Source organism: Herpailurus yagouaroundi, unplaced genomic scaffold (genome assembly GCF_014898765.1).
Source record: "Herpailurus yagouaroundi ecotype Mexico unplaced genomic scaffold, PumYag 77, whole genome shotgun sequence".
In the NCBI taxonomy this organism is placed as follows: Eukaryota; Metazoa; Chordata; class Mammalia; order Carnivora; family Felidae; genus Herpailurus; species Herpailurus yagouaroundi.
In genome coordinates, this window is record NW_024412388.1 from 97,563,071 (window position 1) to 97,584,384 (window position 21,314).

Below are 21,314 nucleotides of genomic sequence, written 5' to 3' on the forward strand. Positions count from 1 at the left end.
GCAAATAAAAATGCTAATAAAATGTAAAGATACAATAGAACATTAATACTGAATTTGGTTAGGCTGTTAATGTTAGACTACATTACATATATCCTTTCCATAATACAGTAAATATGGACATTTTCTAAGCCAGTGAACGATTTTGTTGATCAGAATTTTTAAAATTCAAGATAATTTTTACTATCATCTGTGGGAAGAAAAACAGGATGAATGTTCTTATATTCTGCATAGAAGGCAAATATTTGTTTTATCCGCGTACTCCACTTCTCCCTCACCCTCTGCCACCAGGATACTTGAGAATGGCTTCATCTAAATAATGACTTGACTTACGATTACTAGAGATTCAAGTTTTCATGAAAGAAACAAGTGAGCGTACAAAAATAAATGAAACCGAACGTTTCTCCCTATACTTGCCTTGCTTTGGCACAAAGCCAGGCACAAGTCCATAGACACTGTTCACATGGACGCCGATGTGAGTGATGGCCCTGAAACTGTAGGCACACGAACTGTGCCACCATATGAGACACCCCTGATTGTACAAAGGAGAAAGTAAGCGTGGGTCATTTCAGAAAAACTGGGAATTTATACCTGCCATCCTGAAATTTTCTAAGCAGAAGGGTCTATTTAATTCTCATTAAGAACACTCTGCACGATAGTATCCAACGAAACAAATTCCCCACCTTGTCCGAAAAAAATATATCTTTGAAGCAAATCAGTACAGTCTATTTGTGGAGGACACTATGGATTGTTTACCTAAATGCCGATCTTCTCCCCTTCATATTTGTTAAGAGATGCTCCCCCCCCACCCCTGAGTTTTGTTGAGATACTGTGCAGGCATGCAGTTTCTAAGATGCTGGCTGTCTTTTTGGGTGTTCCATTACTCTTTGCACCGTTGGTTTAGGAAAGGGCATTTGGACAATGTCGCCCAATGAGCTGAAGGGAAAGTCTTCCTGGGAGCCTTTGGGGAGAGGTTTCCTTGGTCTCCAAAAAATAAAGAAATGGGGAAAGGAGAAACCCATGTCCCTCTTTTCAGTTTTTAGCATTGTGATACTTGTGTTACTTGGTGCCTCTCCAGCCATCTTGGGACCTAACGCATGGGGTATGCATCTTGAAATGTATCTGTGTTTATTTTATGGATGGTTAGAAGTAGCTCAAAGAAACCTTGGAGATTATCAAATTCAACTGTATCCTTTATTTTTTGTTAAACTGGTTTCCATATTACTTGGCTTATTAATATTCCCCATGGAAATCATAACTATTAGGCCAACTGTTAGATTTTGGAAACAGTAATGAACATAGGTACAATTTGATTATTTGGTTAGGTGCCATTTTACATACAGAGAGACGCTTGGAACGTGACTCTTTTAATTGTGTGGTAATTTCCAAAGTAGTATCCTACCAGAATGAATTCATTGGAGTGGGCAGCTTACTTCTAGAATATTTAAAAAGCAGAAGCTAGGCTTACTAAGATGGGTGAATTTAATACTTAAAAAAATTCCAGAGGTGATGAACAATGCTCTTAGCCTTGTCACAAATATAACTATTTAGCTATGAATGTTGGCTTTTATGCTAGACCATATGTTAAGTGCTTCCTTGACTCAAACAGCTCCATTCAGGTCTCGCAACCACTCAGGTGAGCACTGTTATCATACCCCTTTCCTGGATGAGGAAATGGAGTTTAGGTAAGGTTAAATAGTTGAATAGCTTACTTGAGATCACAGAGCCAGGAAGTAGAAACACTGGGATTTGCAGTCTGACTCTAGACCTCAAGCTCCTAATCATTGCAGTTTTCTGCCCAAGAGTCAAGATAATTTATTATTGATTGAGGAATGTGGCAGGCACCATTGGGTGCCTACTTGATACCTATTCTTTCTCCTCTGTTTGGGGTGACTTATGATCAATTTAATGAACTGTGGCAATCCCAGTTTCTTTTTGCCACTGATCTATGGTAGGCATGTGACCATTTTCTAGCCAATAAGAGAGATTCTAGTGGGTGGGGGCGGGGGCAGGCAGTCTGGGAAGGAGTTTTCTCCTTCATAAAAATGGGAACAGCACTGCTTTTCCTTCCCTTCCTGCTCATACCTCTGAGGATGTGCCATCTGGAGCTGTGGCAGCCACATTGCAATCAAGAGGTGACAAGCCTGGAAATGGAAGCCAAAAAGCATATAGTGGTAGAGACCAGGCACAAAAAGAACTTGGGTCCTTAGTGACATGATTGTGCTGCTGAACTAATGCTGAGACTATTTAACCTCTGAACCTTGTGTTAAAGATATAATAAATGACCTCATACGTCAAGCTGTTAGTCAGATACTTTGTTTCTGGCCAATAGTATCCTAATGGACACAGTCTGGGCAGGAAAAGACATTTTCTTGGAGGTGATGTGAAAGCAGATGATGTGGAGATTATCAAGATTTCATCCAGGAATCTGTTACTGTAGGTGATAATTCAGAAAAAAATACTCCAGCTTTGTCTCAGATCTGGATAAATCTGAGCACTCCACATATCTGTGCTGGATATTTCCCCCCTTTTCTCTACAGATGCATGGTTTCCTCTTTGTGTGAGATGGATTGCATCAAAGGACTTTTTTGCCCTCAGGCTTCTGGGCTTCTGGTTGGATTTGGCCACTGGGATGTACCAGCAGGAGACGGAGAGAGAGGTGAGTGAGCTATAAATCCCCCAGCTTCCTCCTTGGGTTTTTACTTAGGCTCACTGCATCCCTTGACTGAAGGTCACAGGCTCCTGTCTGGCTGCCCTTTTTGTGCTGAATTTTGGTTCCTTCCCCTTGCTTCTACAGATCTATCAGCTTGCAGTCCCAGGGTTCCACACTTCCCTGTGGCTCCCCACACCCTGCCTACCCTTTGTAAAGTACCATTTGTTTCCTGCTAGGCTCTGACCGATACAATGGTGTGAACAAAATCACTGCAGTTGTTGAAACTTCGTCTAGTCTATCTGACACGTGAGATTCTGTGGAGTTGTTCATAGTGTAAATAAGGGCTTTCCTCAACCATTAAAGGGAGATAGGAGACTACATAGTGTGGAGCCACGTTGAAAAGGTAAAAGTATCCTAGCTCAGAGAAAACTCTCTACTTTGATGAAAAAAAAAATCAAAGAAGGCTACCTGGAAGAGATGTTATTTGGGCTGAGGATGAAAAGGATTTCTAAAAGACGAAACGAGTGGGGAGAGTGTAAGGCAAATGAGGGAAGAGAGAAAGCTCAAGAGTTCTTGAAAAATTAGCGCTGGAGAGGACCTTTATTCTTTATTTAATGTTCTTTATTTAATGTTAGTTCTCCTTCCACCTCCTTACAGATGAATAAGCTTGACGCTGAGATTTGGCCAGGGTCAAACAGCCAGTAAATAGCATGCAGGACTCCAATGCAAGGCTGTTAGTTCTAATCCCACTTTCTACCTCCACATCACCCTACCCCATCTCGGGCAATCTCTCTCATTAGCCTATGACTTCCTTGAGAGCAGGGCCTGTTTTCTTCATCCTTGCACCCCAGTACCTAGCATAATTTCTTACATAAAGTCAACATCACCAGCTACAAACAGTAAGCACCCACCTTCTGTGAGGCACTATGCAGATGTTTTACATGCGCCTCATGTAATCTTCACAATAATTTGGAGTGGTATAATTGTCTCCACTTTTCAGCCAAAGATGCAGCGGCTCAGAGAGGGTGTCTAATTTGCCCGATGCCACACAGCAGTGTCTAGGACTCTATTTTACTTTCCATCATGGGCGTCCAATAAGATTTGTTGAATGAGTGAATGAACGAACAAGAAACATCCACTGAGCGCAAGTGATCGGTTGTAACCACCCTGGAGCCCCCGCCACTTCGGGCAGCGGACTCTGCTCTCTGTGTCTCTCCAGTAAAGTACACCCTCTCTTGGAAGTGCTCCCGGGCTCCACCCCCAACTCCGCCCCGCTCTCCAGCCACGCCTCCACCTCGGAGTTCTTTCCGCTCTTCCCAACCGAGTTTTCGCTTGGCACCAGCCGACACACGGAGAGGGCCTCTCTCGGCCCTGCGATGTGTTACGGGTTCCATTCCCCTGCCCCTCCCTTCGCCCTCCCTCACTCTCCAAACTTCTTTTTTCCACCCTCTTCAAACTTCACTCATCCGAGTGCCCGCCTCCTTCACTCCTACTAACCAATCGGTGGTCCTCGCTCTCGCCGAGGGTCCGCCCCCTGCCCGCTGGGGGCCAATCCCCGGCGAGGGAGTCGAGTGCCGGGGCTCGTTCCCAAGCGCCCGGCCTGTGACGGCAGCGCGCCGGGCGCCGCGCGGCAGAGGGGGGCGGGGCTCTGGATGAGGGATGGGCGAGGGCGGGGGGAAGGGAAGAGGGAGGCGGAGGAGGTTGCGGCGGGTTTGAAAGCGGCAGTTTCCTGGCAGCTTGGGCAGGCGTTGGTCTCCGCGCTCCAGCTCCGCAGCGGCCACGATCGATCCTGCGACGGGTCTACGCGCGCTTCTGCGCGTCCCCGACGGATTTTTCCCGTTCCGGCTCTTCCCCCTTCACCTCCCCGCCCCCCTGCTTCTGCCTTTCCCGCCGCTCCGCCGCGGAGCCCGGGGGCCAGCCGGCGGCCGTGACCCCGCCCGAAACCCCTCTGGAGCCGCCCGGGGACAGTTCCCCTCTCCTTTCTTCAGCCTCGCCCGGGGTGGCCCTCGCGCAGCCCGGCAGCTCCGGGGAGCGCAGCCGGGAGGGGCGTCCAAGGGGCGTCTCGGGGCTGGGAGCAGCCCGGCCCCAGCGGGCTGCGGTCGGGGGGGTGGGGGCGCCGGAGCTGCCAGGCCCCCTCGCCGGGCTGCACGGGCCGCCGGGCCCCCAGGCTGAGAGGGGGCCGGAGCGGCGCCCCCGCCGCCCGCGCGGGGTCTCCCCCATGGTGCAGCGGGGTTCGGGATGTCGAAGACACTGAAGAAGAAGAAGCACTGGCTCAGCAAGGTGCAGGAGTGCGCGGTGTCCTGGGCCGGGCCCCCGGGCGACTTGGGCGCGGAGATCCGGGGCGGCGCGGAGCGCGGTGAGTTCCCCTACCTGGGGCGGCTCCGGGAGGAGCCCGGCGGGGGCACCTGCTGCGTCGTCTCGGGCAAGGCGCCCAGCCCGGGGGATGTGCTGCTGGAGGTGAACGGGACGCCTGTCAGCGGGCTCACCAACCGGGACACCCTGGCTGTCATCCGCCACTTCCGAGAGCCCATCCGTCTCAAGACTGTGAAGCCAGGTACGCCGGCCCTGCCTTTTCTGTTGCGGGGTCTGGGGGAGCGGGGGAAGTCGGGGTGGGCGTCCTTGGAGCGGCAGCCACTCCCCACCGCTTATCGCCCTGGGGAATCTTAGACTCCGTGGTTGCTCCGGACTCGCTGGCGAGGGGGAGGGGCGGCGATGGTGATTCCCGTTTTGCCGATGGGAAAACTGAGCTCTGGCTTGGCCAGGCTGCTCTGCAAGCTGTCATAGATTTGCAACCAGAAGCAATTTGGGTTTCCTAAACCTGTAGCCCTGTCTCCTACCGAGAGTTTTTGACTAGAGGGAAAACCAGCCTTTTCCGTTCTCCTTTGTGAAGAAGGTCCTCCTGATTGTAGCATGTTCTTTGGAACAGTCTTACGCGTTTTCTAATAGGGAAAGAGGCTTTCTACTACTGAGGCACTTGGTGCCGGCGTTACTACCTAGTGTACGTACCTAGGAGGGCTCAGCTGCTTCAGTGTTTCTTCTGCACTAGCAACACCTTGGAGCTGACAGCCTAACTCACTCGGTCCAGGTGGGTTCAGGTGTCTGGGTATCGATGCAGTACAGAATGTGGTATGTGGCCCAGCAGTGTGTTCTTGCGGGGAGCTGTTGAATAGTCTGGGTTTCTAAAGAAGACCTAGGTGCCTCTTTCGAGTCACATCTCTTGTAAATCTTTGATTTTACACCGATTTTGTTGACGTGGTGGGTGAGATGGACCCCTGTTGCCCTGGTGTGTTTCATGCGAGTAAAATCTGCTGCCAAGCACATTACGTTTAGGTTTCAAAGCATTGATCAGACTGCGTACAGTGAAACCCGATAGGATGCAATAGTCCTTCTGTATTTGTTATTCACGGCATTGTTCCTTTTGGCATTGGTTAGAACGTGGTTCTGTTTTCTGAGATGCTTGCGGGAGAGAGAGAGAATTATGATCACAACGTTGTTAGGAATCAAACTAGTTTTGCTGAGCGTGCCCCACTGAATATATAGTGCATCAGAATATAATGGGCTGTTTAATTGTGACTTGGGCTAGAGGAATCAGTCCATCCCTTGACTGCAAAATGCTAGAAAATTCGGGAGAAAATTTTAACATGTTCTCTCCCTCTCCCATTGTTTTTTCTTTCTCAGCAGCTCACTTTGGAAATCTCTCTTTCATAGTCCTTGGGCTTAATGGGGACTGATGGTTTGTGGTGCAGTAGACGTATGTGGGTATTGTGTATACACACACACACACTCACATGTCCCTGTAATCTTAAATGAAGATTTTCTTCGTGTGATCTATCTCATCATGTTCATTTAAAGCTTATGGTTTATGTATGGTTTTCTTTTTTATTGTTAATTTGAATAACTTTGGCAGACTTGAAACATCTTCTGTATAGTTTTGCAAATTCAGAAATTCTTAACTCAAACTTTTAGAGTCATACGTCAAAGGGGGACGGAAGGTTTTGGGGGCTGTAATGGCTGTAATCTAGGGAGTCAAGCACTGTCTGTAATATGCAAAATACTATATAACACAGCATTTACTAATCTAGATGTCATTTAGTTCAAATCCCATGAGTCAGGGAATAATGAGAACATCTGCATCATTGCCTTGTGTTTTGTTTTGATTAGTTGGGGCACGAATGAGAGTATAACTGTTATTTTCAAAAATAGTTTAAGATTTAATGGGAGGAAGTTGATGTATCCTCAAATTACTGTGATTCTTTTATAGACTGGGAGTATTGGTTTGGTCTGCATGCTATATATTTTCTCAAAGTTTATATCAAATTTGAGAAAATAAATCAGAATTTAGAGTGTATTCAGTAATACGGATTAGCTGTGTTGGATGAACATCATATGCCCCAGAACGTAGTTGACAGTTTTACAGTAATAAAATTCTGCCCTCTTGACAACCTCAGGCACTGTCCTACTTCAAATGTTTGGCCAAAAAAGGGGAATAATTTATATTAATGGGTTGAGCATATTTTCTGATCATTAATTATAAAGGTTCTGAACACTACATTTATTTTTTTAAAGATCTGCTCTGTTTCAGTAATTTCTAAAGCATACCACTATGTGTCATCTGAGTTATTCTTGTTTCTAAGCAAGTTGTAATTTAAAGATTTTAATTTCTCCAAGAATAGTATCCTTAGGTTTCTAATGGGCTCATGTTAAGCATTAGATTAAATGGTTTTCTTGAATGGCTATGCTAAAACATTTGTCATAAAATAGCAAGATTTTTGCAGGTTAAGTACAAGATTTCAAAATTAAATTAAAGAAATTAAGGAGCCAAAAGAGGTAATTCCTAGAACTTTGGGTGTGATTAAAACCAAAATAAATACCATCTCCAATGGAGACAAAAATTTTATATTGTTAGGATTAAATTTGAAAAGTATGAAAATACAAAGCGAGGACATTTAAAGGAACTTGCTCTGCACGGTTTTTTTTTTTCCTATTTTATTTAAACTGAGAGAGAGAAATGGATTTTCCAATTTAATAAGGAATTGTAAAGTGTACTTAGCACTGTCTCTTGTCTTACAGAACTATATTCATAACATACCATCTAGAAACTAGCACAGTACAAGAATAAACGTAACCATTTTTGTGAGATGTAATATTGGTGGGGGATGATCTCACGTTCATTGTCTTCTGACAAAGTCCATGGCAAAAGGATGTGTATGGATCCTTCCGTGTGTGTGTGTGTGTGTGTGTGTGTGTGTGTGTGTGTGTGTGTGTGTCTAGTACATGCTAAGGGGAGCCCAGCCAAAGCCAGCACCAACACCCGGGTGACTTGAGGTTCTTTCTAGCAGTGACCGTCTTTAGCTTTGATTTGGGGCTTACTTTTTTTTTACTTGCAAATTCCATTAAAGATTATAATAAAATAAACTCTTTAAATATGCTTCCTAATCCTAGGTATTTCTTGAAAGAATTACGGAATTTCTTACTGGAATCTTACTCGTATTTAGTATTCACATAGTTCTTAGTGGTGAGTGCGTTTCTGCTTCTAAGATAGTCTTTAGTTTCACCCATTCCTTGGCCCAGCTGGTCACCTGTTTCTTAATTACAGCCCTGTCTTTTTTTTTTTTTTTTTCCTCTGCAAAGAGAGAAGTTTTCACTTGAATTTGAACTTTGTAGTTTCATAGTAGTAAAGGAAGTTGAACTTTAGACCTATGATGAAATTGTTTCATGATCTAGTCCTGTAAGCAGGATTAGTTTCTTTGAACTTATTTCAGAGCATATTTTTAAGCAATTTCTATTCTGATTAACGATAGAAGTAGTTAATTTGGTTCTCAATTTCTCCAGACTGTGAATGTACAGAGTTTTAGGGAATATTCACTTCTTCATATACATTTAAACACCTATTTCAGTGGTTGCGGATTATGTGGCTTTTATTTCAGAGATTAAGTATTGATATAGTAAGTACATGAAATCCTGTCTACTGCATTATTATGCACACTCTGCTTTCAACTACCTTATGTCTGTTACTGTATCTAGAGAAGAAAATCATGAAGATCAATGTTATTGTTTAAACAAACACTAATTTGAAACATCTTGTTTAATGCCAGTTAATCATAGGTAAAAGTCTTTGCCATTGACTCTTTGAGCGTCTGCTTTATAGGGGAATTTTGTTAAAATGAGCACATTCCTAGAAATACATTCCCCATGGGTGGGGACACACTACTAGAAGCTTTTAAGTAAGGATGTTTGTGCTATGCCAGTCATCAATAACCCTACCTCCCTTTCTTTTCACTTTTGGATCTTTTTGTTTTTTTAGTTTAGAGGGGATTTTGGGCTTGTGAGTTTTGTTTGGGTGGTTGTCCTATTTGAAGAAGGGGAGAGTGAGAGAAGTTAGAGTTTAATTGCTAGCCTCCTAGGTTTCCAATACAAAAAAAAATTTTTTTTAGCAACAGAAACTAGGGAACATAGCATTACATTTTGATAAACCTTAAATTGGAAATTTGTTTTCTCAAATTTTGGTAGCATTTTTTTGGGGTCTAAAATTGGTCACAAGTAATTGAAGTAACTTCAGGTTCTGGACTCTTCATTGACACCTTTGATTCATGTGAATAATGGGCTTTTGCCATAGACGCAGAAGAAACACTTAATATTTGGCCCCTTTCAGTTTTCAGATCATTTTTATTTCATTCAGCTTAATGCTAAAACTGGTTTTCGTAGAACGGAACTGTGTTCCTGGGGAATAGAAATTGTTTTTCCTCTGAGATCCTGGGATGTGTTTTATAAAACCTCTTAATATAAGAGACAAATTTCAGTGTGTGTGTGTGTGTGTGTGTGTGTGTGTGTGTGTGTGTGTTTCCTGGTCTCTAATTTATGTAAGTTGATGATAAATCTGCATTTGCTCTAGTATCTGACTTACAAAGTCAGTGTATACCCTTCTCAGGTGAATAGTTTCATATAATATCTTTACTATATAACCCCTAAGTGCTTTATAAATTTTGTGAGCGCTTAGGGGTTTGGGAGTATGTTGTAGGAGAATTTCATCTTTATGAGCCACTTCAGTATTTGGTACCAATTTCAAACTCTGCCAGTTTCCATGTCAATTTTCAGTTGTTCGTAATTTGATAAAGGATACGTGTTTTGGTATGGAAGACTAGAATGGTGACTCCTTTAATTAATTAGTCAGTTTTGGTTCTCTTCTGAACTTTCAAGCAATAATTTCCTTGTAATACTACATTTTGGCATAGAGGGCAAAAAATGCCCTTTATTTAAAACTGCTCCTGAGGGTAAAGTTTTCAGTGGCTCGGCGGCGAGTGTTGTGAGAGACGTGTTTGTGGGGAAGAGTTGCTCTTTTTTTCCTTGAACAAATGTTATTCAGAATGTTTCCCTGGAAAGGTGCTTATTTTACTTTATAAAGAGAAAACAAAGGATCAATTACTGGCACACATTCATTCCCTCAACAGACATTTGGTGGCGGTACTCCGTGTGAACCAGGGCTGGTGATATAAAAATATGAAATATAAAAGTGAATCAGAAATGGCCTCTGTCTTCCGAGAAGCTCACACTTTTATGGGAGCTTAAGATTCCACTGGTAAGGACTATCTGTAGGAAGCATTTTCCCTTTTCCACTTTTCCCCTAGTACCTAAATAAAACTCTTTAGGTAAGTTTGAGTATGAATTTTGGTGGAAGCTACACTAATGGGTTGCCAAGCACACTTCTAAAAAGCGGTGCGGGTTTGCATGTTAGAATTTGGGTTCTCAGGGCGCCTGGGTGGCGCAGTCGGTTAAGCGTCCGACTTCAGCCAGGTCACGATCTCGCGGTCCGTGAGTTCGAGCCCCGCGTCAGGCTCTGGGCTGATGGCTCAGAGCCTGGAGCCTGTTTCCAATTCTGTGTCTCTCTCTCTCTCTGCCCCTCCCCCGTTCATGCTCTGTCTCTCTCTGTCCCCAAAATAAATAAACGTTGAAAAAAAAAATTAAAAAAAAAAAAAAAAGAATTTGGGTTCTCAAGTCATTCCAGAAAGAGGGAAATAAAATATAGACACAATTATCTTTTGAAAAGCCCTTAGTTAAATTGCTTTCAAAATATACTGTATCTATGTTTTATTTACAGCATATTTTATACATTGTATTGTGCCATTTGTAGGATAGGTACTATATGTCTTGTTTCTACTTACACTGAAACCAATTGCTGTGTTTTGGTTGAGCACCGGATGAAATAGTTGGCTCGCATTCAAGAGTTGTTTTGTTGTGTTGTGTCTCTTTAAATAAAACCTATTTCTGGCACGCCTGGGTGGCTCAGTCGGTTAAGCATCTGACTTAGGTGGCTCAGGTCATGCATGATCTCAGTTTGTGAGTTCTAGCCCGCATATGGTGCTGACAGCTCAGAGCCTGGAGCCTGCTTTGGATTCTGTCTCCCTCTCTCTTCTCTTCCTCTGCTCATGCTCTGCCTCTGTCTCTCTCTCCTTCAAAAATAAATAAATGATAAAAAAAAAATAAAAAACAACACCTATTTCTTAATTTTAAGAAATTATCCCCATCTGGGTGTGCATAGTGAATTTGTAGGAGTTAAATGTGTACATGTTAAATGTGAAAGAACATTTCCTTTTTGTGGCTTGTTAGGGTCTTTGCCACCTGGTCTTATTTTCTGCCTTTGCTACCTGGGGAGAGAATTGTAAAGAATTTTGAACTTACCCTAGCTTTGAAAGATGGATATATTTTCGTTGAGTGCAATTAGTATCCTTTTAGTAGTATGTAAGAAGCAGAAGAGAAAAACATGGGGCAAGAATATTCAATACAGATAGGTCTACAATATAGTCTATCTCAATAGTGTGCGAGTATGTGTATAAAAGCTTACTTTGTATAAATGCACAAAAACGACATTATAGAATAATTGGAAAATGGAGAATCATACTAATTGTTTAAGTATGTAGGTAGTTCTAATATGAATCTTCTTATAAGGTGTTTTTTTTTTTTTTAATTGGAGCTTGAAATGTTTTTCTTGTAGAATAATGTTGGTAAAGTGCTTAATGCTATTTCTACCTTCAGCCTTATTCAACTCATAATGTAATGAGTATTTTTATTTAACCCATAATGTGGCTGAAATATTACCGGTAGTACTGTGCTTTATGGTAATAGGCTTTCTTGTGTTACCTTGGAAGCCTAGCCGATTTTATAGGAAAATGCAATTTCCTAGTCTAGTAAAAAGGGAACTGGAAATAGGTTTCCACCTTAACTCCCCCTTCTCTTTTGTTACAGTCACAGTTAACTGACTTCCAGAGAAGAGGGTCATACCGTTATATCCCCCCCCCCCCGCAATGTGTTCTGATGCATCTGCATTGCATTGGTTCCCAGGAGCAATTCTGCCTCCCTCCCCACTAATTTCAGTCATCCCATGGTGGGGATGCTTGGACTACATTTTGCTGGGGAGCCACCTGAGTGCCCCAAACTTTTTTGTGATAATGTATTTGTGGTTCAGGGCTTTTAAAGTATTATGGAATGCAAATTGGAAGGAAATGTTGCTTCAGATTTATTGAAATGAGCATCTATTCTATTTGGAGGCTGTCCCTCTTGTTTTGGGCATGCATTATGAACAGTAACTGACTTACTTAATTAAAACTTTCTAGCATCTTTGGCTCTTTGCTTTTTCATTGTGGAGATAATTTTAAACACATAATTATTTTTCTTGCTTTCAGGAAGTTTGTGAGAGGGTACCCTGTTTGTCATTGTTGTTCTGATTAGGAATTACATGTGACTATGAAAAAGTGGGATTTTATTGCACATGATGGACATTTCACAGAAATAGTTTGATGGAATGAAAATACTCTGAAAGGGAGGGAAAAAAGAAGCATTTACTAGTAAATGCTTTATTTCTGACCTTAGTCAAATAGAATTAAGTGAAATTGGCATTTTTTTCCTCTAATAAAATAATTTTTAAAAATCCCCTTTAATGGAGTAGCCTTGGAGATCTGTTACTCTTTGGATATGGTTATCCAGTTTGCAACAGGTATCCGGTAATAGGTAGGTCAGATCTCATCAGGAAGGGAAAAATAAAATCCTAATTCACATGTCAATTTCTGTGTTTGTAAGGATTCTTTAGCAAGTGACAGAAACTACTGAGGTTAATTTAGGCTAAGAAATTTATTGGCTTACATACATGAAAATGCACGCCTACGGCTAGCTATAACAGCTAAATTCATGCTCTCAAGTGATGGTCGTTGGGACTATTACTTGGCTCTTTTCCTCTGCGTTGGGTTCTTTTTCAACTCAGATCTCCGTGTAGCAAGAAAGATGGTTCTGAACCCCCAAGTCACCCAGAGTCCTTAAAGCTTCTCATCTTTGTTCTGGAATCCAGTAACAAATCTCATGCAGGGACTTTGTGCCCATCCCTTGGACCAGTTGTAGAGAGAGGGCAGCATGGTACCCTGATTGGTCAGGCCTGTGTGAGATGTCTACTGCTGCAGCTGGGAATAGAAAGCACAGTGTGATTAATAACTGTTCTAGAACCCCAGGAGATAAGGGATGGATAGTTCCTCAAAAGACGGGATGCTGGCCTCTTTTAAAAGATTTAATCTCTCCTACTTTGAAACCAACAGCAGTACCCAGTTGTCATCAAGCTATCATTTTTTAAAAACCAGATAGACTCTAGACCCAAACTGAGGCACTCATTTTACTCAAATAGTTTATTTAAATATTACAATTTTTGAAGTTTTTGATTTAAATGTTGCTTTTATCTAAATGGTCTTTAAGAGGTCAACATCCTAATTTAAAAATTTTTTTTAAGTTTATTTTTGAGAGAGAGAGAGAGAGAGAGAGAGAGAATCTGAAACAGGCTCCAGGCTCTGAGCTGTCAGCACAGAGCCCAACAACCAGGCTTGAACCCACGAACCATGGGATCATGACCTGAGCCGAAGTTGGACGCTCAACAGACTGAACCACCCAGGTGCCTCAACGTCTCATTTTTTTTAATGTGTGCATTTAAAAGTACTGGTTGTAGTTTTTCGTTTTTCTTTTTTTTTTTTCTTTTTAACATCAAGATTCTCTGAACAGTGCTGCTTGTTCTTAGGTGGATGGGATACTTTGGAGGATCGTTTAATTATCTTTGGCAGTGAGAAAATGGTTTTTTTTTTTAATAATCTTTAAAAAAAATTTTTTTTTAACGTTTATTTATTTTTGAGACAGAGAGAGACAGAGCATGAACAAGGGGAGGGGCAGAGAGAGAGGGTGACACAGAATTGGAAGCAGGCTCCAGGCTCTGAGCCATCAGCCCAGAGCCCGACGCGGGGCTCGAACTCACAAACCACGAGATCGTGACCTGAGCTGAAGTCAGACACTTAACCGACTGAGCCATCCAGGCACCCCAAGAAAATGATTATTAATCTAGTTAATGGAATTTTTAAAACTTAAGATTATTGTACCATTTGAACATGAAATTCTAAAATAATTGCTTTCCAGGATATTTTGCTTTTAAGACAATGGTCTTAAATATAAATTTAAGGATGCATTTTTATTGTATTTCTAAGAGTTTCCTAACAATACCTTTCAACCATGATCTCAAAGAAGTCAAACATAACGAGCCTACTACTTCACTGACTCTTTGAAACACTCTTACACTTAAGCATGTACTGTGGTATCTGTTTAATCGCCTAAAAAGTTACTTGCAGACATTGTAGGATAAAATCAAACTACCTTTGTTTTTTCCAACCTCCACTGGGGGTATTTGGAGTGGAAGCTGAAAATTGGAAGAGGGGTGGATAATCCAAATATCTTTGCACACTATTTTTACCTTCTTGATTACCATATAAATATCTTCATCTTGGTACCATAAAAATAATGTTAATATCAACCTTCAGTTGCCATGAACAGTAGGAGTTTTGCAGTTTGGCTCATCGTGGTCTGGTAGTTTGTATCTTTCGTGAATGTTGAACATTGCCAAACTAATGGTAAATATTCTGTACATCAAAACCAGTATTCACGGAATTGGGTGTGATTTATCAAGAATCATAGCATGATTTTGTATTTTCAGATTAGTTTATGTCCATCTTGGGACGTCTTTAGACCATATTTGGAAAATCACTGCTTCTACTGCAGAAGTCTACTACCAGAGTTCAGTATTAATCCCATATATTGATTGATTAAGCCATGAAATCTGTTAAAATAATACAATTTCCTTACTTCTGCTCACAGAACTGTATCTTAACCCATCTCTATAGCTTTGGGCAAAAGAACATTTTGTTAAAATATTATTAATTTTAGCTACGGATACTTTTCACTAGTTTCAGTGTTTTAAGTTGGAATGTCCATACTCCTTAAAAATTTAGTTTCCTTTTAATAGAGTTAGAATTGCTAACTAGAGCTATCTCATAGTGAAATGCTGGTGAATGAAATGACCCATCAGCCTTCCTTTGGTGCCACCTCTAGGGCGACAACCTTGCCCTGGGTCTAATAGGAATATTCTGACTTGGGGACTTGTTGCAAGAATACTAGCTGCCGAGTACTGAGTAACATCGTATGTCTGTATGTTATACACCCACCTCATCGGGTTTATAAGGTTGTGTGTGTTGGCATACATATATTCCTGGAAAGAACTTTGTGTGTTGTCATTCTCTATGAGTCAGGTGTTATCCTCTCTCTTTTACACGTGAGAAAACTAAGGTGCAGAAAGATGAACACACTGAAGGTCTCAGACTCACGAGGAGGACTGTGAACTGAAATAACTTTTTTTTTAAACTTTTTTTAATGTTCATTTATTTTTGAGAGAGACACAGTGAGTGGGGGAGGGGCAGAGAGAGAGGGAGACACAGAATCGGAAGCAGGCTCCAGGCTCCGAGCTGTCAGCGCAGAACCTGACACGGGGCTTGAACCCACGAACCGTGAGATCATGACCTGAGCTGAAATCGGACGCTTAACCGACTGAGCCACCCAGGCGCCCCTGACCTGAAGCAGCTTTGAGTCTTTCCTCTTCACTTTCCAGATAGAAAATTATTTCATTGTGTCTGGAGAATCTGCCGTACTTCCTTTTTCTCTATTAAAAGGAAAAACCCCCACGATTTTGAATTGTTCGAGTGGGTGTTAAATTCAGTAAAACATTGGGCAAGTACTTAAAATAAAAGCTTCGTTGCTTCTGTTTCTAAACAAAGTTTGTGGCAGTGCAGTTTAATCCGTATAGCCAAACTGCGTGATGAAGTAGTTATTCCCAAGAGTTACCAATCAGACAGAAAGTTAGCATTAATTCTTGCTGCTGTTGTAAGATACTGTTCTCAGCAGTTCTATGTAAAGGCCTGGATACTCTTAGCATAAATATACTTGTGAAAATTGTATACCTGATGCTGCAAATAATACCTTGTTCTCATGTTTCGTGTCCACTCACTCTGTAATTCACTCACCAGGAAGGTGTTTGTTAACACACGCCTCTTGAGCCAGCTGGCCTAAAAAATGCTCTGATGACTGTACACCTGAATAAATTTTGGAACTCGGGATTTTTTTATAAACATGCAGACTGTGTTCAAAGCATACTTTGCTTTTAAATAAAATTCAGCTAAGCTAGATAGAAGAATAACTCATTGTATTCAAGTAGATCTCTCTGCTTCCAGGCTTCAGGAACTACACGCTAAGGTGGTTCCATTGAAGAGGCAGTGAAAGCAGGTCGTGAGGTATTGGCACCTCTTATTCTTTAAGTGTTTGTGCTGTTATGTTTTCTATTTGGGCTTAAAGTCAGCCATTCAGCTGGAAGGAACCATAGCAATCCAACTAATACCCTTAGTCTACAGGTAAATAAATTGAGGCTTAGCAATGGCACGTAACTCTGCTCAGGAGTCGTAGCACAAAGCTGGCAGAGCAGGGACTAGAACTCGGGTTGCTTTTCTTTTTCTGTAGGAAAGTTTAGTGAAGTTGGTGGGGGAGAAAAAAAGAAGTAACCTGTTAAACATCTTCTGTCTCTTTATGAGATCTGCCTGATTTTGGAATTCAGTGTCACAGGCCAGACTCGGTCTGTCATGCCATCCGCATGCAACGAGTGTTGTTACGGTAGAGAAGGAGCCGGAGCACAAGAAAGAATTTTAATCGTTACATATAATGTCACAGTTTTCCAGGGCATTTGGAGCCTTACGTAATGCATGGAGTAATGGAGTCTGTGGTTAAGATCTACATAGCCAGACAATTGTTGGCCGGTGTAACAGCTGTATGTTTGAGTATTGGTTCTTGTTAGTTGTTTTTAGCCTTGAAAAATTATTTCTCCTCTCAGAAAGATCCTCCACAAGGCTTTCACTGGAGTCCTTCTGAATGGGCGCCCTGTATGGCAGACTCGGGTTTCTCTTCTTGCCCTTCTCGGTGGGGTGATAGTACGAGTCCGGGTTAGAGCCGGCTCCACTTCTGTTTTTTTCCCTCGGCCTGACAAGGGGATGCAGTGGAGGAAAATGAGTTCTTAGGCTCGGGACTGCTCAGGGATGTGGTAGAGGAACCGTCAGGGGCACTTCTGGCTCAGGATCCTTGAGCTTGCCTGGCTGGGATGATGGTTGACGTGACTGAGATGCTCCTGCTGAGTACAGGACAAGTAGATGTCTCGGCCCACAGAGACCTGGCCCAGCAGAGAAAATACCCACCTGGCTGCGACAACACTGAAGAAGGGCGTCTGGGTGGCAGCGCTGGGGAGACTGTCTTTATTAGGTGTGACTTATGGGAACGGTGGCATCTTGCTTGGGCCCTTGGTGTGTCTGTGACAGAATAGCATGGGTACCTGCTGTCAATCTACCATATATTCTTGCAGTATTGGCCGGGGTAAAGTGCGGGAAACAGAAAGGGATGCAATACAGGGAATTAGTTGCTTAGGGAATCTTTGAAAGGGCTAGAGAGCTCGGCTCAGGCCAGGAATCTGGGAGTGACTTCTAGGACACCTTGGAACAACCTGCCATGGGAGCTGTCCCGTCTGCCACTGTCAGGAAAGTGGCAATCAGGAGGCTGCCATGCGACTAAGGCAAGAGAAACCACTGCCCGTGTGACGAAGGGGACCATAGCAGCCACTGCTGTTGCCATCATAGCTGCTTGAAGTCTGGAATGTGGTGTCTGGCCGGTGCCGTGGCAACTTCTTGATGCCTCTGAGCCGTTGACTAGAGGCTCCCCAATACCCTTGAAGCTGGAGCCTGGACGCTGATACGCCTGTGACCTTCTTTGCTAGCTGAAGACCGCTAAAAGCCACAGGCTGGTGGAGCTCTGCCTTGCTTCTGCCTTCCGTGTTTTGTGTCTTACGTCTTCATGGTGGAACCAAATTTTCATTCCGAATACTAGTCGTAAAGGAACCTGGAAAATAACAGTTTTTCGTTTTCCAGCCTCTGCATTTCAGGAAGGCATACTATAAGCAGGTGAATGCTGCATGCCAGCTGATGATCCCCACACATCTTTTTAAAGATCGTATTTAGATACACTTTAACCCTTTCCTGATAACTCATTGTCATTTCTGTGAGCTCCTTTTTTTGAAAGGGCCTTCGTTGGAATGATCACAGGGCCGATGGATTTTAACATCTCTGTCTTTGTACTAGCTCACGTCTGTCCCACCTCCTGCCCCTGCTGCTGAGATATCTGTGTTTTATATCACTTGATCTCCACCTCCCCTACAAGCCGTAGGCATCCAGGGCAGGGAGAGCACCTCAAATGAAGCAACAGATTCATAGGCTGGTCAGCAACCTGTGATTTCCGTGGCCTAGAAAGATGAATGGAGCCAGTGAGAATCTTTCCTGGGGATGTGAACTCAGACAGAAAGGAAAGAATTTCCAGTTAGGAGGAGGGATTTCAGCTGAGGGGTTTTGCAGTGGTGCAGTGGAGTTGGCCGTACTCTTTTGCAAGACTGATGGTTAAATTTTCAGGAATTGTGTGAGTGAGTTGCCCAGGACAGCCATTTAACAACATTAAGTTGCATAAAATTACAGTTAAGCAAATTATGTTAAAAACAAAGGTACTTAATACTCAAAACTAATGATTTCCTTATTCTCAGCTTTATTGAAGTATAATTGACAAAATTGTAATATATTTAAAGCATACAATGTGAGGATTTGATATACATACACGCTGTGAAAGGACCCCCACAATTGAATGAACATATCCGCCCTTCACATATTTACTGTCTTTATTTTGATGAAAACACTTAAGTTAGTAAATTTCAGTTATGCAGTATAGAATTATCCACTGTACTCATCATGTTATACATTCGGTTGTAACATGACTAAGGTCTGAGAATCTAAAGTTTGCACTGTTCGCCAACCTCTCCCCTTTTCCTGTATCCCAGCCCCTGGCAACCACCACTCCACTGTTTCTATGAGAAGATTGACTCCTTTTTCCTTTTTTTTCTTTTTCTTTTTTCTTTCTTCCTTCCTTTTCTTCTCCCCTGCTCTGCTCCCCCCTCTTCTCCCTTGACTCCACGCCCTATTTTATTTTAATACATTTTACTACCATCTGTGCTCTTGGGTTTCTTTACATTTATTATCTCTGAGTGGTGGAAATGCTATATAATAGTATGGGGAGGGAGAGTCAAGGTTGGAAAGGCCATGCTAAACTATGTACCAACTAATGTTATGGGAGAAGAAAGTATGAGTGAGCAGAAGAAATGATGCATGCTGTGGGCCTGAGGGGTGTTCATAGTAGACCGCAGGAGGGAAGGACCACAAACTCTACTTCCCAAGGTCCAGGATCATTCTGGAGTCATCCTACGGCTCTAACCTCCAGGAGGTGCAGCCCTACCTATTTTATTCCCTGTTCTTGGAATTGTGTGAAATTTTGAATTCCTCTGTGTTATCAACCTTAATAGAACACTTTGGAATTCTATGGTGTTTTATTTATTTACGATTATGTGCCTTTTCTCATGAAGAGGAGACCGTGTGTTGAAAGTTTGGGTTCAGGTTTTGTAGGATGAAGATTGAGGTAAAGAAGGTCAAGAGGGGCAGGAGCAGTGTGATGTGTGGTTATTTCCGGAGAGGAGCATTTGTACCTTGTAGTTTTTGGTCCACATCCCTGCCCCAGGTACATTTCATATTAGAAGATTGAAATCTCCACTGAGGGATGGCTACTGTAAATGTATATATTTCACTCTGTGGCGTTTTTCATGTGTAAACCGTGCACAGACTGGTAGAGTTAATTGTACACGGAGTAGCATGTTACTGTGTAAATGCCCTAAGCCTCAAAGGCTAGAGAGAGTCTTGGGGCACAGGTGGTCTCTCTGGCTTCTCTTGTAGCTCACTGCCTCAGCCTCCTCGGCTGCCTTTGATCAGCTGCTCCCTCTCTGCTCATCTCTCCAGTTTTGTTTTCTCTGTACTCTGATTGCTTCTCCCATGCGTCTCTGCTTTCCAAAGAAAAAACTGATCTTGGAGAGATCCTGCCCGCCAATCGCAGCGTGCCTTCACTTCCCCACGTGGGTTGTCCGATCTCAGGGGGTCAGGTGGAAACCTAGGGTGGCCTTCATCTGTTTTCTTTTATGTTTGTCCTTGCCTAGATAGTCGGGAGCTGCCCTGTACCCCCAGAACATGTGCGTGTATGTTTTTTCTATTTCTGGAGTTGGAAGCATTCCAGAAACCTGGTCTCTAGGTAATATTTTATTTGATGTCCTTGTTTTAGAGGTTCAAACTGGACTGCACATAGTAAACAAACCCTGTCTTTTAAAAAGTCATCTTAAAAAAAATAGTGATTGGACGGGCACCTACCTGGGTGGCTCTGTTGCTTGAGTGTCCGACTTCAGCTCAGGTCATGATCTGACAGTTTGTGGTTCAGGGCCTGGGGCCTGCTTCAGATTCTGTATCTCCCTCTCTCTCTTTGCCCCTCCTCCACTCAATACTCTCTCTCTCTCTCTCTCTCTCAAAAATAAACATTAAAAAAAGTAGTGATTGGAAATGGATCTTTGAAAGGCCAATAGATAATCTCTTAAGATCATTTCTTACTCATTGAAAGCATAAGAAGTTGCCTAACTATGGCAGTTAGTCTGCTGTTGAAATTCTTGTTAGCATTCTATCACTTTATCAGTATTAAGGAACTTCTTACTATAAGTAAACAATATAGAAATATTTTATCATCCCCCCAAAATAGTAAATGGGAATAGGTATAATTTGTCTTATTACCTGCAGTTTGCAAACTCACCTCCTAAGATACTACTTTTTCTCTATCACTGGCACTGGTGGTGGTTAGAGAACATCTATGCAAACAATATTAAAAGCTCACAGCTCAGGGGCCCTGGGTGGCTCAGTCGGTTAAATGTCTGACTTCAGCTCAGGTCATGATCCCGTGGTCCTCGAGTCCGAGCCCTGCATCAGTCTCTGTGCTGACAGCTCAGAGCCTGGAGCCTGCTTCGGGTTTCTGTGTCTCCCTCTCTCTGCCCCTTCTCCCCCACTCGCACTCTGTCTCTCTCTGCCTCAAAAATAGATAGACGTTAAAAGAAAAAAAAAGTTCACAGCTCTTCTGTGGCCATTTTCTAACTTTGGGGGCCTGAGTACTTGAGGTGATAGGGTCAGAATTTCTTCTTTGTGCTTTTATGGAGTCCCTCTCTTTAAACAATTGTGCGGCCTTGCTGAGCTGTTAATTGGCTTCCTGCTCATAACAATAATTTCTGAAAGAACAGTTGTGTTAGTGTGTGTGTGGTAAGTGGTCCTCACATACCACTTAGCCAAACCTTTCTTGTCCTGATTTTTCACCTCAAGCTGCTCTAGGA

General features: G+C 42.7%; 1 protein-coding gene across 3 annotated transcripts in view; it reads left to right on the top strand.

The window, feature by feature from the left end:
• Window positions 1-4,336: 4,336 nt before the first annotated feature.
• The window catches only part of MAGI3 (membrane associated guanylate kinase, WW and PDZ domain containing 3), a 254,677-nt gene continuing 237,699 nt past the window's right edge, over window positions 4,337-21,314 (top strand). For 2 of the 3 annotated variants that reach the window (XM_040471344.1, XM_040471345.1), the window contains exon 1: window positions 4,338-5,204. In XM_040471344.1, the coding sequence (XP_040327278.1) occupies window positions 4,889-5,204 (316 nt within the window). In that variant the 5' untranslated portion in view covers window positions 4,338-4,888. Of the gene's footprint in view, window positions 5,205-21,314 lie in introns of all 3 variants that reach the window. The other variant, XM_040471346.1, reaches the window with a different exon arrangement.